General features: G+C 41.6%; 1 protein-coding gene across 1 annotated transcript; it reads right to left on the reverse strand.

The window, feature by feature from the left end:
• Positions 1 to 27: 27 nt before the first annotated feature.
• On the reverse strand, positions 28 to 27515 carry LOC100976089 (ribosome biogenesis protein BMS1 homolog). The gene is given in 13 exon segments (XM_063607748.1): positions 28 to 893; positions 8998 to 9126; positions 14128 to 14278; positions 15276 to 15415; positions 16123 to 16310; positions 16654 to 16775; positions 17478 to 17620; positions 18507 to 18695; positions 22081 to 22157; positions 23413 to 23502; positions 23505 to 23602; positions 24499 to 24707; positions 26654 to 27515. Coding segments are annotated over 12 exon segments (1614 nt in total). The 5' UTR covers positions 24675 to 24707; positions 26654 to 27515; the 3' UTR covers positions 28 to 782.
• Positions 27516 to 27600: the final 85 nt, after the last annotated feature.

The raw sequence follows: 27600 nt of genomic DNA on the forward strand, positions 1-27600 counted from the left end.
GCAGCAGTACAGTCCAGCTTTGGCCCGGCATGAGAGGGAGACCGTGGAAAGGAGAGGGAGAGGGAGACGGGAGAGGGAGACGGGAGACGGGAGAGGGAGACGGGAGAGGGAGACGGGAGAGGGAGACGGGAGAGGGAGAGGGAGCGAAAGGACTAGTTTAAGAGCACATTTGAGATACCCTCTGGAGGCTGCCATCAGTACTTCAGAACTGTTAACATTCTACTGATTTCTGGGTGAAGGGACTGACTGCACCATCCTAGCCTGTCAGAGCACTTGCCCCAATACTTCCACTTTAAGAGTTTTCCACCTTGTCCAGAACTACAGTCCATTAATCCCCTCATTTTCTCTCTTAAGAGAATAAACAGGCCAGGTGCGGTGGCTCACGCCTGTAATCCCAGCACTTTGGGAGGCTGAGGCGGGTGGATCATCTGAGGTCAGGAGTTCGAGACCAGCTTTGCCTACACAGTGAAACCTCGTCTCTACTAAAAAAAAATCACAAAAATTAGCAGGGCGTGGTGGCAGGCACCTGTAACCCCAGCTACTCGGGAGGTTGAGGCAGGAGAATCCCTTGAACCCAGCAGGCAGAGGTTGCAGTGAGCCAAGACTGTGCCACAGAACTCCAGCCTGGGTGACAGAGTGAGACTCCCTCTCAAAAAAAAAAAAAAAAAAAGAGAGAGAGAATAAACAACCCATGTCAAGTACACACCCACATCCCTCTTATCCCAAATACCAAACACACAAAAATCCAATCTGTCTCCTTCTACCTAAGCAATTGTAGATAGTCACTTTCCCATAATTACCTTAAGCTCCCTGACTTGCTGCTCGTCCTTTCTCTGGCAAAATCTCATCCTTGGATGAGCCCGACTTCGTGTTTGCTCAATGACACCACTCACCTGAACCAGAAAAAATATCAAAAAGTGGTCAGAGATATCATCATAAATTCAAATTACTTACATAAAAAATTGGCCCTAAATGTTTCCAGAAATCAATAAAAGTTTTGTTTCTCCAAAGACGTCATTTCTTCAGAAACCCAACGTGTACAACCTATTTTTTCTATGTTCTTCTAACATTTATTCAACTTCTCTCATCTGATATCTTGCCAAATCATTCAAAGAGAAAATATATCCCATTAGGCAAGAGCCGACCATATTCCCATCACCTGAGAAAATCATATGCACAGGATGCGCCCACCTCACCTTTCTCTGCCTCATCATGTCAGAAAAAGTGCCCCTCCGTTTGTCACAAGGCAAATCTGAGATAAAAGATTTAGATGGCCTGTAATTCCAGCACTTGGGGAGGCCAATGCAGGCAGATTATTTGAGTCTAAGAGTTCAAAAGAAGCCTAAGCAACTTAGGGAAACTGCATCTCTCAAACAAATACAAACCATTAGCCTAGCATGGTGGTGTGCTGGCACATGCTTGTAGTCCCAGCTACTCAGAGTGGGGAGCACTGAGGTGGGAGGATCACCTGAGCTGGAAGGTTGTGGCTGCAGTGAGCCATGATCACGTCACTGCACTCCAGCCAGGGCAACAGATATTTTTAAAAGGCTCTTCTCTTTTAAAAATAATCAAATAAACAGGTGGCCATGAGGCTGAGGTGGCTGCAGTGCACTCAATTCCTCCTTAAATAAACCAAAACTTGACTCAGTGTAAATAATAAAAGGAAACTTAAGCTTAACCAGTCAGAAACCACCAACTAATATCTAACTAGAGACTTTCCACCGTAATGTTCCAAATGAGGCCACTGCTCCACTTTACCCAATCAAGTATTTTTTCTTCCACATTCACCATATAAAATTCTTCCCCCACCCTCCCTAAGCCTCTCTGTTGTAACTCTGAGCTGCTTGCAGTCTGGAGCTGCCTAGTTTATACATTTCTGAATGCTCAAATATATTTTCTAATGTTTCAAAGTGGCTCTGGTGTAGGAGGTTGTTGGTGGAGTGACCTGAGAGTGTACAGGAATCGAGGCCATATGAGATCTCTGGACTCTGCACTCCATTTTGCTGTGCACTCAAAACTACCCTAAAATAATAATATATCTTTAAAAATCTATAACTATCACGTAGCCCTTTTCAAGTCTCCAACTGGTTGGAGCCAGTTCGATTAAAGCTCAGAAAAAACTGGTTAATAAGCTAGTTCTGACCCAACTGGCAAGAAGCGTTAGGAAAGACCCAGGCCAGGGGAGTAAATTGCACATGCATGCACCAGGAAACTGGAGGAAGCTTGGAGGCCCTTTAGCCTGGTCCTGAGCCCGCTGAAACTGCAGTTACAGGCACAGATGCCTGGGGCACCAATCTGAATCTGCCAACATCCAAGGCCACATGAACACAAATGCGCAGAGTCTCCTCTGCGATCGGTAGCTAAGGATGTTAGGCCATGATTGGACTAGGATGGGAGATGAACTGAGAACTATAGATTCTGTAGGCTTTTGTTGTCTCTTCCCACCCCCAAGCAACAAGTGATGAACACACACACACACACACCCTGTAGTGACTAATAGGATCTCCCTCCAGGGAATTTGCAGAAAGGGGAGCAGAAAACATCCCAGGGGCGTTTCACAGCTACTTCCTTGAGCCCCCTTTCAGACAGTGCTGTCTAGACCTGTCTCAGCCCAAGCATCACCACCCTGATATGCAGAAGCTGGCATCCTTACCTGAAGTTCAACATCAAGAAATGATCTCTTCTACTCAACACTGATAGAAATACCTCTAAGCAACATCCTCATTGGCAGGGGTGGAGTGGGGGAGTTTGTTAAGAAGTGAGGCCTCTGTCTACCACCTAGAGAACCTGGAAATTTCCATCTATGCCAAAGTCCAAATCACTGGCCACTGCCCCAGTGTATGGCAGATTAGAACATCTCTCCATCGGATCTGGGTTTCTATTCCATTGAGTGAAATGGCTTTTCTATTACAGGAACAGAATAAGGGATCAAAAGGGTCTTACAACTGAACTCCAGTGTACAGTCTGCACAGACACTAGGCTTGTGCAAATATGACACAGCGAGGCCCCAGGACCCTTAAGCCAGCTGAATGTACTGAGTTTCAGGAAACAGTGAGATACATTCAGCAAAACAGTGGGCTTCATGCTGAAAGAAGTCAATCCAAGTAAACACACATCACACACACACACACACACACACACACACACACACACACACACACACACAGACATCCTAGTGGCCAATAGGTCCTCTCACCAAAAACCTGCGATCAGGAGAGCAGAAAGCCTCCCAGGGCTCCACCACTGCCCTTTCTGGAGCCCCTTATCAGACGGCCAGCCTCAGGACAGCACTGTCTGATCCTGGTCCAGCCCAAACCGCCATCACCCTGTGATGTGGGAGCAGGCCACTTCACCAGAACCTCTGTGGCAGAAAAATTTCTCTTCCTTTTAAAATGATGAGGGGGAACCTTCAGACAGTGTCCTGATTAGGGTGGGTGGAGAGGGGGGTTTCCCAGAAAGTCAGGCAGGGCAGGGCAGAAGCCCTCTGGGTTAACTGTGTGCTTTTGATATGAAGGCAGGTAAGACTGGACAGGTGGGGGTGTTAGTGAGGGGATGGACTAGGGTGTGCTGAAGAACTCCACTTGGGCTCTGCACACCAGGGAAAATGACCATAAAACATCCCATCTTCACTGCTCAGAGAAGGCTAGATCTGCTGTGAGCTAGAAAGCCATGTGGGGGCAGCTGATGAGTCATCAAATGGGAGAAATCTGAGAGCCATGTGTTCCACAGGCCTCTGGTCCTTGTTCAGGCAGCAGGGCACTGTGAGATGTGGCTCCTTGGCCCTTTCCAGCCACCACCTTGATTGCCTGCTGCAAGGAAAGAGACTGAAGCCCAAGAATGGGGTCTTGCTCACCATAGGATGATGGCTCAGTGTGCAGAGCTGAGCTATGGCCCAAGAGGCAGAAGGTGGGGATGACCCAGGCTGAGCTGGGGGATCCAACTGAACATGCACTTGCTAAGAAGCTGTGGGCTATCATGCCTTGGGACCCCAGTATGGGTCTAGAATTGTAGCAAAACAGGCTACTGGGAAAAGTTCTTGGGAAGCCAACTCACTTTTGCTTTCATCCATGGGCAAACAAACCAATCCCCATCACTTCCCACTCCCTCTGAAAGCCACTTGGCCCTCTGATCGACCACACCACAATGGTGTCACTCTGTAAGGCACAGGTAGACAAGGCATCCAGCCATGCACACTCCAGGGCCCACACATGTCCAGAATACACTGGTTCTTGTTGAGACTCCACTCTTCCAACTCAGACAGAAGCTCCCCAATCTCCTCAGCCACTCCCAACAACTGGAGGCCTGAAAACTTTCATGCATGCTGCTATGGTCTAAAGCACTTGTGGTGGTTTTGATTTTCATTTTCCTGATAATCAGTGATGCTGAGCACCTTTCCATATGCCTTTTCACCAACTGGATGTCTTCTTTGGCTAAATGTCTATTCAAATCCATTGCCCATTTACAAATCTGCTTTTTTGTGGGCTTCTTGACGTTTTTCTCTCTTTTTTTTTTCCTATTTATTTATACAAGTTCCTTAGGTATTTTGGATATTTTTAAAAATGATTTTCAATTCCACTGCCCAGTTATAAATCTTTTTTTTTTTTTTTTTTTTGAGACAGAGTTTTGCTGTTGTTGCCCAGGCTGGAGTGCAATGGTGCAATCTTGGTTCACAGCAACCTCCACCTCCCAGAGTCAAGCAATTCTCCTGCCTCAGCCTCCTGAGAAGCTGGGATTACAGGCATGTGCCACCATGCCAGGCTAATTTTTGCATTTTTAGTAGAGGCAGGGTTTCTCCATGTTGGTCAGGCTGGTCTTGAACTCCCGGTCTCAGGTGATCTGTCCACCTTGGCCTCCCAAAGTGCTGGGATTACAGGCGTGAGCCACTGTGCCCGGCCAATTATCCCTTTTTGTGTTTTTTTTTTTTTGGGGGGGTGGGGGGAAGAACAGAGTCTCGCTCTGTCACCCAGGCTGGAGTGCACTGGTGTGATCTCGGCTCACTGCAGCCTCCGCCTCCCAGGTTCCAGCAATTCTCCTGACTCAGTTTCCCGGGTAGCTAAGATTACGGGCGTGCAACACATGCCCAGCTAATTTTTGTATTTTTAGTAGAGACGGGGTTTCACCATGTTGGCCAGGCTGGTCTCAAACTCCTGACCTCAGGTGATCCACCCACCTCGGTCTCCCAAAGTGTTGGGATTACAGGCGGGAGCCACCACTCCCGGCCCCATTTTGTGTTTTAACATCAGTCAACACTCGTATTTTAAAATAATAACAATGAATGGCGGTACCTTAGAACAAGGGAATTATACATCTTTCTCTTGTCCTAGTGCAGACATTTTGTCTATAAAATGTTGTTCACAGATGAATTCATGAGAACATTACTGTGAATTTTAAATCCATATACAAGTGTATGCTCGTTCATGAATATTTCAATAAAATAAAACTAACAGCAAAAAAGAATTCCAGAGTTGAAGCAGTTTCAGGAAAAAGGAGTTGGCAGTATGAAGTAAAATAGCAAAAAATGGGTTTTTTTTTTAAATGGGTATATTTGTGTCTACAACTTTTTTTTTAATTATAGCATTAGACAATGTGTATATATATATACATATATAAAGCAATGGAAGTGGCATTGTTTTCATACTAGTCTAGAATATTAAAATATATGTAATATGTGATCAGCAAAATAATGGCCCCCCCCCAAAGATGTCCACAGATTCCTAGAACCTTACATGAAAATGGTACATCATGCATGTGATTCAGGTAAAGACCTTTACATGAGGAGGCTACCCTGGTGCTATGGAATGAACGGTGTGTTCCATCAATGTTCATGTGTTAAAATCCTAACCCTCAAGGTGATGGTATTAGGAGGTTAAGCCTTACATGAGACTCTGCCCTCATGACTGGGATTAGCACCTTATTAAAGGCACAAGGGAGCTTGTTTGTTCCTCTCCCCATGTGAAGACACAGCAAGAAGGAAGCCTCTATGAGAAAGCAGGCCTTCACCAGACACCAAGACTGCCGGCACCTTGATCTTGCACTTCTCAGCCTCCAGGACTGTGAGAAACAAAGTTCTATTGTTTATAAGCTACCTGGTCTAATGCATTTCCTTGTAGCAGCCTGTATGGATTACGACAGTGGGCTCATGTGGATGATGACAGTGTCTCCATTCAGGACTAAGTAAGCACATGAGTCCTTAACAGTGGAAGAGAAGGGGGAAGGAAAGAGCCACAGAGACATGTGGCCATAGAAGACAGGTCCATGTGATGCAAAGTTGCTAATGGTGACAGTGGAGAAGAGCCCAAAGCCAAAAAATGCAGGCAGACTCCAGAATGTGGAAAAGGCGAGAAAAAAGATCCCCTAGAACCTCTAGAGATGAAGGTAGCCTTTCCACCACCTAGATTTTAGCCCAGTGAGATCCACATCATACTCTGACATACAGGAGTATAATAAATTTGTTTTATGCCCTGATATAGTGGTAGTTTGTTGTAGCAGCAATGGACTAGGAATATATAAATATATATACACACACACACAAACACTACCCCCCCACCACACACACACACACATAACTATATATATTCTACCCTTCAAAATTGAAGCAGATAAACTACACATTAGCATTAACTTAGCTGGGTGTAGTGGCACATGCCTGTAGTCCCAGCTACTCAGGAGGCTGAGAGGGAGGATCATGTGAGCCCAGGAGTTTAAGATCAGCCTGGGCAAACACACTGAGGCCACATTTCGAAAACAAACAAACAAACAAAAAAACACAACAAATCTTTGATTAAGTTCATTTCCCAAATTTGAAGAGGAGACAATTATTAGATAAAGAGGAGAAAAGAGAAAGGTAGAGCTGCTGACTTCTGTGGTGGAAGCAGAGGCACAGGCCCAAACATACTCCTGTCCTCCTGGCTTTCCTGTCCCTTCTCATAAGGGACACATGAACCTCTCAAACTGAACCATGGATCACAGACCCATACTCAGAACTCAATACAGTTTTGTTCTATGATTTTTTACATGTCTGTGTCCTTGTTTCTGCCTCCCATTCCCAACTCCCTTACTCTAGTTAGAAAAAAATGGCTATTACCAAATATGAGTACATCCTCATATACTAATGCCAACTGATCACCAGCTGGTTTTCTTCTTTTACAAAGTCATAAATCTTTAGACTTTAACACATCTTCCAAGCAATAGAATGTTATTTTCCAGTTCATTAACACAAATTCTATATTTAAAATGAAGACTTCACAAGTTGATTTAAATAACATATTAACCAAAATAGACTGGCCATGGTTCAAACTGACATTTTAATTAAATGTGATGATAGGTTGAGTAACCTAACAGTACTCTAAAATGACTTTTGGTTATGGCTTTTTCCATATTATGTTTAGGCTGAGGCATCCCTAAATGATTCAATTGTAATTCCTCTTCTTAAACATGAGATTTATCTTTACAAAATAATTTATTTTCTTAAAATTACAAGTTAATTCTATAGTTCATGCATACATAATCTCAGCAGATATTAGCTGTATGTGTACACACAAACATATAGGTATTTGTATATACACACATTACATAATTTTTAAAAAAACTTATTAGTAGGGTAGAACCATGAAGACAAAGAGGCTTTGTGTAATGTGATGGAAACACAACTGCAGGACGAACAACAGGCTGCTGTGAGGGCTGCATTTACCCTTTCTGCTGTAAGACTTGGAAAAACATGGATAGTGGATATTTAATCCGCATAACAGAAATTTCAGGGTGCAGAAAACTTCCCACAATTTTTACAGACAATGTCAATAGAAAGGCATTCAATGCAGGGAATACACAGTGTGACAGTATACAAAAATAAGCAGGTTGATGGTTTAGATTTATGAGACAAGAGAAAGAAATAGTAGATGATGCCATAATTCTCCTTTTATGGAGTTATGAAAATTGTTCATTTTATATAAGGTCAGGTGCTTTCAAATGTCAATGAGAAAAATATTTAAAGGAAGAATCAAATCTAAGACGTGGAGAGATCTTTATAAAAATGACCTTCAGGCCAGGCACGGTGGCTCACACCTGTAATCCCAACACTTTGGGAGGCCAAGGTGGGTGGATCACAAGGTTGGGGGATCGAGATCATCCTGGCCAACATGGTAAAACCCCATCTCTACTAAAACACAAAAAATTAGCTGGGAGTGGTGGTGTGTGCCTGTAGTCCCAGCTACTTGGGAGGCTGAGGCAGGAGAATTGCTTGAACCCGGGAGGCAGAGGTTGCAGTGAGCTGAGAGCACCACTGCACTCCAGCCTGGCAACAGAGCAAGACTCCATCTCAAAAAAAAAAAAAAGAAAAAAAAATACCTTCATTCTGAGAAGGTATAATCATCAACACATTCTTGAGCACAACTATGCACATACGCACTTCCAAATTCACAAACCATGCTTGTGCACACACTGATGTCTCTAGATTCCTTTTTTGAAGAGAGGGCAACTTGGTGTGTCACCCAGGCTGGAGAGCAGTGTTAGGATCATAGCTCACTGCAGCCTCAAACTACTGGGGTCACGTGATCCTCCTACATCAGGCTCCTCAGTAGCCTGAACTATAGGAATGAGCCACCATGCCCAGCCAATGTTTTCATTTTTTTGTAGAGATGAAATCTTGCTATATTGCCCAGACTGGTCTTGAACTCCTGGCCTCAAGGAATCCTCCTGCCTTGCCCTCCAAACGTGCTGAGATTACAGGTGTGAACCATTGTGCCCAGCAACCGGATTCTTTATTAAGAAGAAAATTTGTTTCCTGACATGTAGGCAATGAATTGATAAATAATAGTTCACAAATTACTAATTTACAAGTCAATATAAATGAGGTGAGTAAACACAAAAATAACAGCATAAATTAACAGTTCATGACTTCACGTTTCTTTTTCTCCTTTAAAATGTAGCTCTGACAGAGACTACTACTTGTCCATTCCATGGAAAAGTCAGAGGTGATTAAAATGTCAGAGGTACACTTACTAATACTTTGCTGCCTTTTGTGTAGCTTCCTCTCAGTACTTCACCAGTTGGGATTGACACACCTCTACAGCTGGGTTCAGGAGCCAGACAGCAGCACACAGAACGGGGAATCCAAAGCCATCTCTGACACTAAAAGCAATGAAAACAAAAATAACCAAACATATTATCAAGAAATGAACAAGAGATTGATATCAAGTAAAGCAAGAAGAGAAGAAAGCATTTAATCTGCCAGGCTTTCATTCTGACAAAATAATTTACAACATGTATGTCTCTATCTGACATGAGTGAATAGAAAAAGAACCCAAATACCCAGTTGAATTGCAAGATGAAAATGAAAAAGAGGCCGGGCGCAGTGGCTCACGCCTGTAATCCCAGCACTTTGGGAGGCCGAGGTGGGCGGATCACGAGGTCAGGAGATCGAGACCATCCTGGCTAACACGGTGAAACCCCGTCTCTACTAAAAATACAAAAAATTAGCCGGGCGTGGTAGCGGGCGCCTGTAGTCCCAGCTACTTGGGAGGCTGAGGCAGGAGAATGGCGTGAACCCGGGAGGCGGAGCTTGCAGTGAGCCGAGATCGCGCCAGCCTGGGCGACAGAGCGAGACTCCGTCTCAAAAAAAAAAAAAAAAAGAAAAAAAAAAAAAGAAAATGAAAAAGAACTCTTGCTTATTCGCCAGGGTACAATCTAATCTGGGCTACTAAAACACTTTCATGCACTGATTCTATGTAACACATGCTTTATTGCCATTTGGAAATGGGATTTCTTGCTTTGATTTAAATATACTTCCTTGGATTTCTGCTTTAAGTATACTTTCTTAAACATATTCACAGCTACATTCTCAGTACAAATTTTCAGGTGTAAGTAACTACTTCTGCTTTTGATAGACAGTATAATTGGTGAAATAAGCTATACTTCCATGTAAATGTGAGAGTACAAGGTAAGATTCCAGCGTCAAGTAAAACATAACAGTCAAGAAAATAAAAAGGTGAGAGTAACTGGGCAGTGGGGAAATCTTGTGTGTGGAAAGAATGAATCTGTAAAACTGTTCTTTCCTAAGAGAGTTCAGCAGGATTTGGATGATAGAGAGCTTTGTGTACAAGGGTTCCAGTTCCACATAGTTTAGGTCTAATTTCAAAGGCAACTTCTAGTGCAACCTGTGACTCACGCTGTCCTAAAGTGCTGTATGTAAAGGGTCTGGAGATAACCTACAAGCAGCACTATGAACCCCTGACAGCAAGCCTTTCCAGATAAATACCAGGTCAGTGTCTACAGCTGATGACAGAGCAGAATATCTGAAAAATAATACTTCTTCGGCCAATGGACTGCCAGTCACTATTATTTAGTGTAAAATACTGTATTACATATGTGTAATTTTTTAAATTGCAGTGTTTCACATCGAAGCAATTAAATATAAAAACCAAATGTTTATTCAGCTTAAAGGCAACTTAGAAATACTGATCCCAGATAGAAAGATGCTTTAGTCCCAAGTCCGCTGTTCTAAAATGCCACAACTAAACCAACAAAGGGATCTTGAAGCATAATAAGTGTTCATACCTTTTCAGCTATACCTCTGCTTGTCTTGAATATAAAAACCTAAGCTGCAGTTATGCCACAGCACAGAATGTGTTATATTTTACATCACTGAGCCTTAGTTTTACAAATGGTAAAAAATAGGGAAGGTAAACTGAGGTTTTCTTAAGGAGCTGTTACATCCAACAGACTCATGAAAATCTTTGCCAAATGTCCCCGGTACATAGCTCCTCCCCACTGATGGGCTCAACGGGGAGAAGCTATGCACATGTCTCAATTTGCATATGCTCAATGGCAATACAGGATTCCTAGGATAAAGTAAGGGATATAAATGACACAGCACACTGAAAAGACTGTAATGTTACTTCAGAATGTTGCAAAATAAAGATCACAGATGAAAGTTTTAGTTCACTGAAGCATGTAGTCATGTATATTTCATTTGTGTGTTTTAAAGTCTTATACTGCTTACATTCTTCTTTTTTGTTTGTTTTAAAATAATTATATTTGGCTACAAAGATCAATAACAAGGATGATGTCAGTCCAGGTTGGACAGGCAGTTCTGGGGCAGATGTTCTCGCAGTGATTTTTTTTTTTTTTTTTTTTTTTTTTTTAGTATTTATTGATCATTCTTGGGTGTTTCTCGGAGAGGGGTATTTGGCAGGGTCATAGGACAATAGTGGAGGGAAGGTCAGCAGATAAACATGTGAACAAGGGTCTCTGGTTTTCCTAGGCAGAGGACCCTGCGGCCTTCCGCAGTTTTTGTGTCCCTGGGTATTTGAGATTAGGGAGTGGTGATGACTCTCAAGGAGCATGCTGCCTTCAAGCATCTGTTTAACAAAGCACATCTTGCACCGCCCTTAATCCATTTAACCCTGAGTGGACACAGCACGTTTCAGAGAGCAAGGGGTTGGGGGTAAGGCCATAGATTAACAGCATCCCAAGGCAGAAGAATTTTTCTTAGTACAGAACAAAATGGAGTCTCCCATGTCTACTTCTTTCTACACAGACACAGCAACAATCTGATTTCTTTTTCCTTTCCCCACACTTCCCCTCCTTCCACTCGACAAAACCGCCATCGTCATCATGGCCCGTTCTCAATGAGCTGCTGGGTACACCTCCCAGACGGGGTGGCGGCCGGGCAGAGGGGCCCCCCACATCCCAGACGGGGCGGCCGGGCAGAGGCGCCCCCCACCTCCCTCCCGGAAGGGGCGGCTGGCCGGGCGGGGGCTGCCCCCGCCTCCCTCCCGGATGGGGCGTTATACTGCTTACATTCTTATGTGGGAAAATATATCTTGTTTGGGCTTTCTGGATGAAATATGAACAGGCAAAACTAAAAATAATTTTACAACCCAAATCACCAGATGTTAATGGCTGGTAATTCAACCGGAAATCTGAAAGACAACATCTATTTCACTGTGATACCAAATATCAGTGACAAGGAAGATTTTATTTGTGGTATTTAAGTGTAGTCCTCTGGAACAAATGACTTGGTTCACAGGCAGCACGCCCACTGCTGAACTGCCATGGCCTGACAGCCTGTCTTATTTGCCAAACTGTTCATTAGGTTTGGCAATCTTCACCTGTGCCTCCAGCTTATATTTCAGCAAATAATACATATCAGTCTGCTTTTGTCATCTTCTGCAGTGAGCTTCCAACACTCCTTTAGCATATGGTGCCCCTGCATCTGCAATCCTTCAAACATACCTTGTATACATGTCATTATTTTTCAACTGTCAATTCAGCTTCCAGCTTGGAGGCTAGCCTAGCTTAAATAAAGCAAAAATACAAGACAGAGAATACGCAAAGTAAGTCCTGCATTGTAAATATTAAGTGGGCTGACCAATCATTTAATTAACATTAAAAAAGAATACATTCACCATACAAATTTAATATTTAAATATTGATTTCAGAGCATATTTTGGAGTGAGGCACAGGTGACAATAGAGCAGAGGATTCCTCTCCCAATTGTCTCTGACCTATCCAACCTTTGTTACAGGTCAGAGAGTTCTCCAACTTATAAATAAACAACAGAGATAATGTGGCAACAAGGACACAGAGACGTACTGAGAGTACTGCTCAGCTCTCTGCCTAGGCCTGATTCTGCTGATCCCTGACAATGAGCGCTGTGAAATTTACAGCAGATCAATACACATACACACAAACACACAAAAGAGATACTTCATGGGAAAAAAGCACCAAAGATATACAATAAGATGTCTGAAAGACCATAAAACAACTTCTGATGAAATGCTGTTTTCATTTTGCAGAAGTAAAATATTCACCACCAACCCTATAATTAGCTTAAAAATTACACTAAGTACAGTAATTTTGGATCCCATCTCCAATTCATACCTTATCGGCATGTAATAATCACACTGCATCTACAACAAAGCTGGAATAGACTTTATATGCTGAATACAACTTGTACAGTAAGAAGGTAATTTTTTGAAATACTGAGAATACAACATTTGTATGCCACACTCTACTTCACAAGTTAAAAGAAAATACAATCATTTCTATTCTCAAGTGTATTGAAATAAAATACAGAAAAGAGTATTCTAATACCAGTTAACATTAAGAGAATATATCTCTAAACCAAAGATCTTGGATCTTCCAGAAAGACAAAATCAACCTGTATATACTTGGGTAAGAAAAAAAAAATTAAGAGATCAAGAAAGGAGAGAGGATGTTAGCATAGAATCATCTCCAAAAATGGCTTTCCGATGCATTCGACCAGTTTTCAAGTCCATTTGTTTTTCCTCCTTTAGCATCAACAGCCTATATTACCAAGGAAATGCAAAATAATCCAATTTGTACATTAACCAGCTAATCTAGAAATAGCAATACAGTCAATGAAAATATAAAGAAATATAAAAATGTCAAGGAATTGTTTAAGATGTTTAAGATGATATAGCACAGGGAAAAAATGATCTGATAAACACTGGAAGAGTTAAACTCAGGCATGGTTTCCTAACACCACACTTCAAATGAACTTATAGAAAGAATAAAGGAATAATCCTCTAAAAAAAATCTAATTTTAGAAAAAAATTGCTCAAAAGGAAAGTTAGCATTTTGTATATCTTTTGGAAAGCTGATTAATTTCTAAGCTAAATGATGCTTAAGATGATCCTTAAGAGAAATGGCTGAGTCCAGGCCCAAGGCAGAAAGAGGGCAACATAAGCCTGGATACTTTTGTTCTGTGAGAAAGTAAGAAATGCTCAAAGATTAATAGAGACAGTTGAAAGGACACAGGACACAGGCTGAAGGCTCCCACAGCCGAATCTGGGACAGCACAGGCATCAGAAAGAACAATGACAGTGATGGAAAATAACCCATGGAATAAAATGCAAGTGCATTAGTCAGCAGAGATACCAAAATAAAAAGGAGAAGTGAAAGCTCTTTGTTAAAAATGCCAGCTAACAAACGTCGGAGGAATGACAGAGGAAGAACATCCATTTTAAGTCACCAGTGCCATAACTGATAAAGAAGATCATCAGGAGGCTAAAATCACTGGATAAAAGAAAACTATATGAAGCTATTTAACATAGCACGATATATAAAAGTATGAAAACATAAAATAGAAAAAATGAAAAATCGTACCATAGGAGATGAATAAGTTAGAATACAGCAATAATAGGCCAGCCGTAGTGGCTTACACCTGTAATCCCAGGACTTTGGGAGGCCAACGCAGGAGGATTGCTTGAGCCCAGGAGTTCGAGGCCAGCCTGGGCAACATAGTGAGAACTCGTCCCTAGAACAACAACAAAAAAATATTAGATGGGAGTGGTGGTGCACTCCTGTAGTCCCAGCTACTTGCGGGGCTGAAGAGGGAGGATCCACTTGAGCCTGGGAGTTCAAGGCTGCAGTGAGCCAAGATCACGCCACTGCACTCCAGCCTGGGAGACAAAGTGAGACCTTATCTCAAAACAAAACAAAAAAACCACAGTAACAAAAAAAAAAAACACCAGGAACAACAAAATGACAACTACATAAAGACTGTATAGAAAACAAAATGCTCAGAATATAGAAATAAATTATGTATTTTACCTGTAACTATATTAGAAGAGAGTATTCTTGTAGACAAGGATGACCAGAAGGATATGCAAAAATGAAAATAGCTAATAACACTCATTATGTCAGGAACTTTAGTACGTAGTTTGTGCACATTGTAACAAATTACATACTAGATTATCTCAAAATTTTCAGATAAATTTTACTGGGAGTCATAAACTAATACAACAAAACCAATGTTTTGCAAACATCCACTAAGCATAAAGGTATACAAATTCCCAAGAAAGGCTGAAAAATAATTCACATAAGCCACACATCAGTGGAAACCTACCCATAGGAGATAATACAACATAATCTAAATAAAACTTTCAGAGACAAGGCATGTGGCTTCTGGACAGCCACAAACTCCCTGTTTCTGCTCTAGTGTTTTGGCCACCAAAAGAAAGCCAAGTGGCCTCAGGTCTCTTAAAAAACAAAAAAGCAACCTATGGAAGATGGCGTGGTATTTGAGGAATATTTGAGGTCTCTTGAAAAATGCATCCTGTATTTTATTTCAAGAAAAGACTCCCTCATAATGTCAGGTAAGTGAAGAGCCCTCAGAGACACATGCACACACAAAGAAAAACAAAACAACATAGAATGAATTCCACCAAAATGTGTTATGATGGCAGAATTATGGGTGATATGATCTTCTGTAATATATATTTTTATTAAAAATAGAAAAAAAGCAGACTTACCCTTGATTATCTATAGCCTCTGACCCAAGTGGCTTGGAATCAGAAAACAACATCACTCGACTTGAAGCCATCTTGGCATCAATGGTGGAGTGGGTGGAGATGAGACTCTGGACCAGCTCATGGGTGGGCCCCACCTCGTCCTGTCAAGACCACCAAGAAAGGGCACGTGAGGAAAGCACGAAGATCCTGGAGAGACACTGGTTTCACTCAGTTCTCAAAATTACCTTAGACACATTTCCTGAGAACCTTTCTTAATGCCTCAAAAACCAGAGAAGAAAATCCTTATAACAAAGTTTGAAATGGATCCCCATCTCCATTAAACTTTTCCAAACCTCAGTGAGTATACAACCTGATAACCTAAACACCTCGCTAGAAAAATCTCAGTTCCAATCCTACAACAATGATAGCTTTTCTAACATTTTAAAATAACCCTGATTTTAACCCAAAAAAATTCCACTTCAGAACTAAAAATATTGGAAATCCACTTTAAAATAAAGAATGAGGAGATCATTGTGAATGAGAAAAAGAAAAAGACCAATGAGAGCTGGAAAGCACACTGATTTTGTAGAAACGGAGATAAGCCGGGCAGGTGCCACACTGGCAGCAGTGCCCATGCTGGGGCCATGGATCAAGGAGGCATGGAGGACAGGACTCTTCTGCTTGGTACAATGAAAAAATGGTATTCTTTTTATTCTACATATTGACAATATGCATTTGGGCCTCTATTATAAGTACGAGAGAAAAATCTTCAATAAATAAAAGCTGAGTATATTACTTTTTTTAATTAAAAAATAGATTCGGAAAGAATAATGAGAGTTCAGAGCAATGACTCCTGCCTCACTGATGCCTGAAAACCGTGGCTGCCACCAAGGTCAACATAGACAGCGTCTTTGTCATACAGCACACCCCCAACTCCAAAAACAGGCGCATAAACCAGCTGCTCCTTCTTATTTAAACAGCACTTCTTTTGTTGTTCAGGAAGAGCACAAGGGTCTGGGAGGAAACTGATGTCACTCATGGCAAAATCTTCTACCCCTGGAAGACAGGACCCAAAAAGCCAGCTTCAACTGACAAGAAGTCAGTAAGTATCTACTGTTGACTGGGGGGTTAAAAACGATGCACACTCCAAGGGCTTAAACCATGACCCTAAAGAAGGGCATTGTGCCACACTGGAACAGTGGCCCTCTAGCTACAAGACAAGAGGTCAGAGAAGAGGCATTCGGTAACACCTTTGCAGGCCTACACATAGCTGGCTTACTTTTAAAACCTCCACCAAGGCCATCTTCCCTTGTTTGGTCATTTTTCAGTTTTCCTGAGAAATGAAGCCATCCCAAGAATCCTATGTGTGATTCTAGTATGTTCTACAACAAGAGAATACCTGGCATGTGAATTTGGCTTTTATTTTTCAAGTGCGCTCCTCTTAAATAACCGTAAAGTAACATCTGCTGGTCACATTTGATGTTTGTTTGGATATCCTCTGGGTTTGTCAAATCTTCCACCCTAGAAAAATAAACTCAATCATACAGCAGAAATGAATGCCAAAAGTTCCTATACCTCCTTTCATGTGTCAGTGACTCATCACACTCTTGTCCACTAAGCACATTGTTTAGAAAACTAGAAAATACAGAAATAAGGAAGCACCAGAGGAAAAGGGGCAGGCACACAACTGTGTCTCTAGGCTGAAAGTGACATTCATTCCGTAAGACACCAGACAGGGAGATGACGTCCACCTGGGGTCAGGGAAGAGTAAAGAACATATTCAGAAAATCCCTTTCTGGAAGAGGGTGAGCCTGTGCTCTGGGATTTGTACTGTGGCTTGGATTCTGGCAGGTGTAAAAAGGGTATTCCAGGCTGAGAAAACCACAGCACAAAGGAAGGAAACTGAAGGCACACACAAAGGACTCAAGCACCCAGGCACGAAGGCAGCATCACTGAAATCTGAGGCTGAACATAGGATGGGGCCACATCCTGTGGCCTTAAGTGCTTCCAAGTCCTCCCACTTTCCTAAACATCTCATAGTTAATTTACTCCCAAAGGCACAGCATCTTTGAGCAATGATATCAGTAGACATTTTCCATCCACTACACTTCTACCCCCACTATTCAAATAGGCACAAAATAAATCCTGTCACTGTTCTTTTTCTAGCCTTTTTAGCTTTGAAATATATGGTCCAGGAATTAAAAGTTTACAATCACTTTTTACCTGTCTGCCAGGATATAAGGATGAGAAGTCTGCCATGTGAGAGGCCTAAACTTCATAACTGTAATAAAATGGCCCAGATTGTGCATTTCTTGGTTTTGATATTCTCCATGCACCATTCCAGAAAGGCAGAACAGCTTGGCAACCTAAACATTAAAGGAAAATTAAAAATTAAATTTCAACTAAATTCTTGTCAATACTGCAACAAAATAAAAGCTCTAAACAAGAAGCAATCCTAAGAAGGGAGACTTCCAGCAAAGCCACTGTCCTGAGGCTTCCAGAGCTTTGCTGGCTTCTTTCAGGACTTATTAGAACCACACAGAGGCAGACTGCTCTGCAGCCGAGCAAGGGCATCCATCTAAGTATGGTGAGGAGAGGGAGGTGAGGCCTCTGAGCACAGAAACGGTTCTGTGGCTGATGGACCAGAGCAGTATGGAAAGGAAGGGGCAGTGCCTGGTCCTGTAACTGGGAGAAACTTCTGATGTACTCCATTAAGTCCCAACCCCCAAACACCCAGACACTGCCTGGTGCAGCAGGTACAGAGACAAATGAGATACACCAAGAGGCCCAGAATAACCACTCTCTTGAGGGAAACCTTCCAGAGACTGGGAACACATACGCAAAGGGAATTCAGGAGGCAAATCCTAGAGAGACGTTTAGTAATGTCTCTTCAGTCTGTTTGTTTGTTTGTTTGAGACGGAGTCTCACTCTGTCACCCAGGCTGAAGTGCAGTGGTGCAATCTCAGCTCACTGCACCCTCTGCCTCCCAGCTTCAAGCAATTCTCACGTCTCAGCCTCCAGAGTAGCTGGGATTACAGGTGCGCGCCACCACATATGACTAATTTTTGCATCTTTAGTAGAGACGGGGTTTGGCCATATTGCCCTGAGCTCGAAACTCCTGGCCTCAAGCGATCCACCCACCTCTACCTCCCAAAGTGCTGGGATTACAGGCATGAGCCACTGTGCCCAGCCTCTTCAGTCTATTTTAAAAGGATTATACTGTTAGCATCTAACAATTATTTCTCTTCCTACCAGGTAAACTTCTGTCCAGAACCTGTGTTTTAATCGCTTCTTTGTCTTCTTCAGTTGCTTATTGTGTTTGAAGAAGTCGAGGTGGGTGAGAACTCCCATAATTTTAGGAAAGCCATGTACTTGACAGATGTTTAGAAACTCAAACGTTTCCATTTCAAACCCAAAGCTGGCATCTATAAGCATCAGTACCTACAAGCAGAACACATTATTTCTCAAAGAAACTACCAAAACAGACCACCTACACTAGGGGTTGGCAACTGGCCCATCGACCCAATCCAGCCCATCACCTGTGTTTGTAACTAAAGTTTTATTGGAACATAGCCACATTAATTCATTTACATATCGTCTATGGCCGCCTGTGCACTACAACTGCAGAGCTAAGTAGCTGCAAAAGATATGATCCACAAAGCCGAAAATATCTACTATCTGGCCCTCGACAGAAAAGTCCCACTCCAGACTAAATCAAATGACTACACAGGCATCACCCAGAGAAACCACCACCCTCTGACTTGCTCTAAAAGGCAACCATAAGACAAGGCCACTAGGATATAAACATCCATTTTAAGAATTCTAATGCATGAGAAGTAACTCAGAAAGGCTGGATCTAACCAGGCCCCTACCTAAGAAATCCTAATTTAAAGAAATGAAGTTTTCTATAATGTATTTTTAAGCCAAATAACAGGTCTCTGACATCCAAAGAATGGGAAGAAAGTGATAATCAATGAAATATATTTAATATGTACAGAAAACCAACCTCTTCTTTCAATGTCCTCACAAAAAAAAAACTGTTTTTTTGCTGGGAAGTATGCAGTGTACACCTCTATCTTGTATGTTAATTTGTATAACTCAATTGCTCAGGAATTTCTTTAAATAGCTACCAGTTTAGAATTAAGTCAAAAAACAGTAAGATTATGATGAATGGTAGTCTATAAGAAAATATAAGCAGATAAGACCAATTTTTAAAATTAAGACACTTCAAAGATGCAAATTTCAGAATTGATTCCTGGAAACTTCTAGTTTTAATATTAAAGATAGTTCTGTTTTTATCTTTCCATGGATAACTAAAACTAACAAAAAATGGAAACAGAAATGCCCATCTTTGATTAAACTAGGAAACATTCAAAACCCGAAACCACAGAATATATGAAGTTGGGCTTGTAGGAAAGCACAGATGCCTCTGCAGACCGAGGCAGCAAGCAGAGCTCTCCAGCAACACTGGACCAGCTCAAAGAATAAGTGGAATATCCTCACACCACATCTGATGCCACAGAGTGCCAAGGGGCAAGCAGCTGGTTGTAGGATCAGGAAGAACAGGGAGCAAACAGTCCCTCAGCTGCCAATCTTTGTCATCTAAGCCAGTGTTACTCCCATAATCCACACACACACACGTATACACCCAAATCCACATATTGTTTGTGCCTTTGCTGTACTCAGGAGGCTTTGACAACCCAGAGCAGAGCAATCAACATAAGCTAAGCTAAATAAATTATGGTGCGTCCACAGAATGGAATATTATATTAAAAAGAAGGAGGCAGAGCTACAGTACTTACTGATTATATACCTCCAAGATATATTACATGAAAAAAGCAAAGCATAGAACAGTGTGTAAAATAAGCTACCATTTGCGTTTTTAAAGGGTGGCATGTGTGTTTATATGTATCTGGAAGGATACTGCTCTGCAGGGACCTGAGAGACCAGCCGTTAGAGCAAGGAAAAAGAAAATGCGCATTGTGTGTACCCTGCATTACAGTTAGAGTGCTTTACCAAATGTGTGTGCTCCTTTTGAAAATCTTAAAAAGATTTACATAGGCATCTCTCTCAATGATGGTTAAGAGACTGGGAAGGGGAGCAGGGAGGGAGGGAAAAAGAGGGAAAGGTTAACAGGTACAAAAATACAGTTAGATAGAATAAATTCTAGTGTCCAACAGCACAATAGGGTGACTATAATTTATTATATAATTCAGAACTAAAAGAATGAAATTGAAATGTTCCAACACAAAAAAATGATAAATGTTTGAAGTGACAGATATCTGAATTACCTTGATTTGATCATCACACATTGTATGCTTCTATCAAAATACTACATGTACCCCATAAATATGTACAACTATTATGTAGCCATAATAACTAAAAATAAAAAAAAGTAAAGGCATCTCTTAATATGTCTTTAAAATTAGAAACTTGCTACATCTTAAATAAAAGAGAAACAAATGACTTCTATGAACTATTCAATCATTTCAAGTATACAAGATTTAGTAATCTTTACACAACTTTACATTAATAACACTTATTTTTACTAATAGTAGCATTACATGTTCAAAATTTGAATGTTATTTAGTTTTCTGACATTACAGACATTACAATGGCACGACTTTAAAATCTGTATTACTTTTTACTTTATATTTTAGGAGTCTTCCTGGGCCAAAGTATAAAATCTGTAGCTCTAGAAAAAACTAAATAAAAATGAAAAAACCAAGGTATCTGTCATCCCACACTTCCTAATCAATATGGCTTATTTTTTGCTTTTTTTTTTTTTTTTTGAGATGGAATTTCGCTCTTGTTGCCCAGGCTGGAGTGCAATGGCGGGATCTCGACTCACCACAACCTCCGCCTCCCGGGTTGAAGCAATTCTCCTGTCTCAGCCTCCTAAGTAGCTGAGGTTATAGGCATGAGCCACCTCACCCAGCTAATTTTGCATTTTTAGTAGAGACGGGGTTTCTGCATGTTGGTCAGGCTGGTCTCAAACTCCCAACCTCAGGTGATCTGCCCACTTCAGCCTCCTAAAGTGCTGGGATTACAGGCATGAGCCACTGCGTCTGGCCTTTTTCTTTCTTTCTTTTTTTTTTTTTTGGTAATTTGTATTTTATTTTAGTTAATTTAAAAGATAGTTTAAAAAAAAGATAGTTAATAGAATATCAGAAATAGTGAACATTATCATTTCCATAAATGCAAGAGCATGTACATTTTTCCACACACTGAGTACTATCTAGATTTTCTATGATAAACTCTGACCACTTCTTCAGGCAATTCATGTACTTACTTATTATCACTAAGGATAAAGATTCTAGAACCATTAGGAACAAGGGTCCCATCTTCACACAAGTTACTTAACTGCTGGGAGGCTCTATTTCATCTTATGTAAACTACAGATAATACCTACTCACCTCAAGGGTATATCAAGGGTTTATGTAAGCTAAGTTTGTAGAAAGCAGTTAGCACAGTGCCAGGAAGGGTCCAAGAAGAAATGGTACTTACTATGAAATATTTGTACGTATATATGTATGCATGTTAATGAGTTCTTATTAGCTGTGTTCATTAAAGGTTTTCTCTATCCTGCGATTTGCTTTTAGATTTTAGAATACATTTTATTGTACACATTCCATTTGTATTATTAATATAACAACATTTATTACTATTATTATTATCATCAATTCAATCACATCTATTGTATCCTTGATGATGACCATGATTCCTTTAATAATCATAAAACTCTCTTCCCTTCATCCTGGGGTAAATAACCTATCACAATGCTGTAAGTCTCCATCAGCACCCCAGGCTGCCCCTGCTCACTTACCAGATCTGCTACTTTAGCCAGATAGATCATGTTAATGTCACACCCACATTCAATAACAGTGAGTCTGCACTTTTTACCTATAAGTGAAAAGATGAAAATTTTACTTTAAAAAGACCCTGAAAAAACTCTAAGCATCAACTCTAACTTTCATTTTTTACCTGTATCCAGTAAAACACCATATACGTTTACAGGAGTGTACGAGAAGTTCATATTTACCGGTAAAATAAAATAAATTCCATCCTGTTTTTCTTGCTGTGTTCTAAATTTAAATAATATCCAAAGTCTACCCAGATGAATACAAGTGCTTAAACAGGGAAAATTCTGACTGGACAGGCTCCATGATAACCATGATCCTGCTGTTCAGCTGTAGGCCAATGTCTTTGCCTCTATCAAAACTTCCCATATTCCCACTATCACTAAAAACATCCTCAAACATTATGCAACAGAATATTCATAACGATAATCATTTCTAAATTAAGGTAAAAAGAAAACGGTCAAGAAAATATGGGCAGGGCACAGTGGCTCACGCCTGTAGTCCCAGCACCTTGGGAGGCCAAGGTAGGTGGATCCCTTGAGCCCAGGAGTTTTGAGACCAGCCTGACCACATGGGGAAACCCCATCTCTACAAAAACAAAAAAGAAAGGAAAAAAAAAAAAGAAAAATTAGCCAGGCGTGGTGGCATCCACTACTCAGGAGGCTAAAGTAGGCGGATTGCTTGAGCCTGGGTGGTTGAGGCTACAGTGAGCTATAATCACGCCACTGCATTCCAGCCTGTGCCACAGAGTAAGACTGTCTCAAAAAAGAAAATATGGATGCTCCAAAGATAAAGAAAAGCCTCAATCCAACTATATTATTGCAATAACAAGAGACTTGAGTGTACATTGCCATTCTACCACTGGAAGTTTGTTTCATCTTTCCTCAAACTTGGAAAGGTCACCATCTCCCAAAGCAGACAAATTCTCACAGGAAAAAGAGAAAACGCGCACTTCCACCAGCATGTGGCTTCATAAGGGCAAGGATGTGCATGCACCTGGCACATAGGAGGTACGTGCTGTCTGTTAAATGATATGTTCACAGTGACCAGGCCTGCTACCCCCTTCCAAGGAACATGCTTGGCAAAGCCATAGAGCACTCAGGATAAGATATGTATCACATCCTTATCTCTGGGAACTTACCCTTTTCTGAAGTTATAGCTAACTTAGTAAAAGTATAAGAGAGGTAACATGATATGACAAAATTTAACATGTTCCACTCAAGAAAACAACAAACACATGCATGTCCCTCAGATGACAATAGCCACGCCAACTCTGTGTCTGTGGCGGCATCTCCTACCTGACACGATCATCACAGGGCCTCTGATCTCGGTCAACTTCTGCCGGGTGAAGTTCCGAATGAGGCATTGTATCAAAGTGCTCTTTCCAACTTTGGAGGCCCCATCACCACTACCACTATTGGTGGGGGCTCTAGTGGAGTTCGATAAACCACTGGAATATGATGCTTTTTTGTCTTCAAATCCTGAGTCCTATTCATTAAAAAAAAGAAAAAAGTAAACTCACTTTCAAAATAGAGAAAAAGGTATCAACCTTATAAGTAGAATTTTCTTAGTATACTTATAGATATGAGTACTTTAGTATATTTTATAGAGTACAACAGACAATATATAAATATAATGAACTTGTCAATTATTAACTTAACTTCTCACCCCCATCCAAATAATTGCTGTTGGATAAAGATGTAACAAGACAACTTCAATAGTATATAGAGTTGAAAATTGAACACTCCTTAAATCTGACTGTTTTATGGGTGATTCTAATAGTTTTTTAAAAACCAAAAGGTAAATACCAAGGCAGTGCATCATAATGGATAAGAGCAGAGGCTCTGGAGTTAAATTTGGCTCTCCTACTTACTGGTTATATTATTGGAGGTAACTTGTTTTCTTGACCTCAGTTTTCTTGTCCATAAAATGAGGGCAAGAATGAGTCCTACTCTGGTAAGGCTGCTGGAAGGATTTAGTTGAATAACGTTTAAAGTACACTGCTAAGAATATCACAAGGACTCACTAAATAAAGCTATGTTAGTAATAAATATTGTAATTTTTGTATTTTATATTACAACTTTGTAAAACGTATCCAGAGGGAAAAAGCACACTTATCACCATAGAAACAGTTTAAAGTTTAGGAAGAAACAAATTCTATAAATTCTTGTATCTTGGGCAAGAAACACCAACCAGTGTGCAGATGCTGGAGGCAAGGCAGCTTCTATAGCAAAGCCTCTCATGTTTTGGTAAAAGCCACACAGCTTGCATCTCCATGTCCTTTGGAGCTGGACTAGACTTGTGAATCCAAATGTCACCTGTGAGAGGCTCCTACTATTTAAAAAGAATCAATGGAAGAAGCATCAGACTGTAGCTAAACATACCTGTGAAAGGATCGAGCCATCCACACAGCAGACTGAAATGCAAAAGCTTTGGGATTTCTCTTCCAGGCATCTTCTTCGTCTCTTAGCTGGAGATCCTGCAGATGCCGCTTCTTTTTCTTTGCAGCTTTGGGTCCACTATTTTTCTTTCTTTGTTTCTTCTGGTCCTTAGTCTCCATAATGGCTATTTACCAATAACAAGTAATTCTAATCTACAAGGAAGAAGGTTGGGGTAAGGAGGTGGGAGAAGCATTTTACAATCCAGGCAATAACCAGGGCAAAAACATTAAATTTTATTTATTTCTTTATGAAGAGATGATATATTTGTTCACTGAACAAGGGTAGAAACTGCTTAACCCTCCCCAATTTCATTTATCTCTGTTATGCTATAAATTAGATGAGTTACCTCTGCTAAGGGTACATTTTATGGTTAAGTTACTTTTTTTTTTTTTTTTTTTTGAGACGGAGTCTCGCTCTGTCGCCCAGGCTGGAGTGCAGTGGCGCGATCTCGGCTCACTGCAAGCTCCGCCTCCCGGGTTCTTCTATTCATCTTAAGTGTCAACATCAGCAGTATCCATTTCTGCAAGGATGGAAATATTCTATATCTGTACTTTTCAGCCATTTAGCCATTAGCCACATGTGGTTACTTAAAATGTACTTAGAGAAACTGAAAAAATGAATTTTTAATTAATTTTATTCCAACTCTAAATAGTCACATGTGGCTACCATACTGGACAGCTCAGACCTAGGTATCAACTGGACTAATGAAGTGGTTTCCTAACTTAAACTAAAACTTAAATTTTAATAAAAAATTTAAAACGCTTTTATGAACTTCCAACATGATCACAGTATTACTTTTAGTACCTGTTGACTCTGCAAAACTCCTAAATTACAACTCTTCTACATACATTTGAAAAATAGCAATATCTAGAGGCTGGGCACGGTGGCTCACGCCTGTAATCCCAGCACTTTGGGAGGCCGAGGCGGGTGGATCACGAGGTCAGGAGATCGAGACCATCCTGGCTAACACGGTGAAACCCCGTCTCTACTAAAAATATATAAAAAAAATTAGCTGGGCGTAGTGGCGGGCGCCTGTAGTCCCAGCTACTCGGGAGGCTGAGGCAGGAGAATGGCGTGAACCCCGGAGGCGGAGCTTGCAGCGAGCCAAGATTGCGCCACTGCATTCCAGCCTGGGCGACAGAGCCAGACTCCGTCTCAAAAAAAAAAAAGAAAGAAAGAAAGAAAAATAGCAATATCTGTATGTGTGAGATATGACTGGTTCTAGATGATGCCTGGAGACCCCACGGACTTACAGAGACCCTTCCAGTGATTTCTGAGGTACCTGGGAATCTGTGGCCAATAAATTGGTAATCACTGAATTAGTGAGTTTTTTAAGGATATCCAGCTGCATAAAATCTGACAGCTTGATTGGAAAAAAGCGGGGCAGGGTGCCATTTCATTCAATTAAGGTCCTGTATTCATTCCGTTTAGTAAATGTTTGTGTCTATGATGTGCTAGCCACTGTGCCAGTAAATGGATATAGCTATGATCTGACTTGCAGAGGAAATCCAAACTAGTATCTTCCGTGCCATGCAATAAGGGCTACATTGCAAGGCTGCACAGGGTGCTACTGGGGCACAGAAGTGAGTCAGAGGCTTCCCACAGACACACACACGAGCGGAAACAGAAAGTCTTTATATATCACCATATGTCAAGGAACACTGGCCGGGAGTTAGGAGAGCTGGGCACTAGGAACGCTTTGAAACCGAACAGCTGTGTGATTTCCGAGGTTATGTTGCTTCTCTACTATATTTTAGTTCCGAACTTGTACTAATGTTTCTCTCCCTTTTCTTCTTGGTGGGAAAAGCACAATTTGGGGTCAACAGATTCGGCTCAGGTCTAAGTCGCCGGCCGGGACCACGTCGCCAGGAAACGACGTCTCCCCGACACCTTCCCTCCCCGTCCGGGCTCTCTGCAGCAATTCATCCCGTCACTCTCCCAACGACCCCGGGCACACCTCCGGCAGATGCGAAATATGCTGCTCCTCAGGAGGAAAGATGACCCGGAGGACCGCGGCAGGACCTTCCCACTCGCGATCTTCCCAGTGCCCCAAAGCCAGGGACCCCACTGCCGCCTACCCCAGCCCGCGGCACCGAACCTGCTCACAACTGCGACTCCTCAGGTCGGATTGGACACCACCGGAAACGGAAATTCACCGTCGCGCCGACTCTCCGGAGGGAAACAAAAAGGCAGAAAAAAGAGACCGGCGCCTGGACGACTTTCAGGGGAGAGCTGGAAGTAAGACTGTCAACAGCTGAGTGCGGGCGCCGGCGCCGTCTACGCAGTGCGTTCCACCGGGTCCGCATCCCTCCCGATTCCGCCCCACCCCGCCCTCGGAACTCGCTGCCTCAACTCCCGCGGTGGGACTCCGGAGCAGCGTACACCGCCCTCGCCTTAGTCCTCCCCAAGGCCAGGGCAGCTGTGCGGCCTGGCGCGGGTTACTTGGTGTGGTGCGGCCTGGCGCGGGTTACTTGGTGTGGTGCAAAAAGCCAGAAGGAGACACATTTGGTCCTGGCCACCCCGGAGTCACCCAAACCAAAAGGTAAAAGGAACATAAAAAAGCCTTCTGGAAAGTGTAAAAAAATTCATTGCACAGTGATTTTTGTCTTGTGAAATCATAGTTACTGTTATTAGCAGCTTTTTTAAACGTTTTATATTCATTTTTTATGGTGTTCTGACATATGAGCTGCTTCAAGAGTTTTTGGACATAGCTTGGGTGTAAAATGTAAAAAGTGGATATTTTCAATTTGTAGCTTTCTTTTTTGAAACTTACTGAAGTTTGTTCTAAATATATCCCCTTCTTTCTCACCTACCCCAACACATTTTTAAAAAAAACACCACCAGATATCCATTACAGCATTGATGTGAGTGTAGATGAAGTAAAAACTTTGGCTTCCCTGATAACATACAAGTGTGCAGTGGTTGGTAAGTGATCGCCTTTCTTGCTACCTAATGAGAACTCTGGGGAAATATGTTTACTCACATGGGTTACTGTTAAGATGCTATAGAAATATACCTTATCAGAACTGATTTTTTTTAAGTTGT

This window comes from Pan paniscus, chromosome 8, assembly GCF_029289425.2.
Source record: "Pan paniscus chromosome 8, NHGRI_mPanPan1-v2.0_pri, whole genome shotgun sequence".
NCBI lineage: Eukaryota > Metazoa > Chordata > Mammalia > Primates > Hominidae > Pan > Pan paniscus.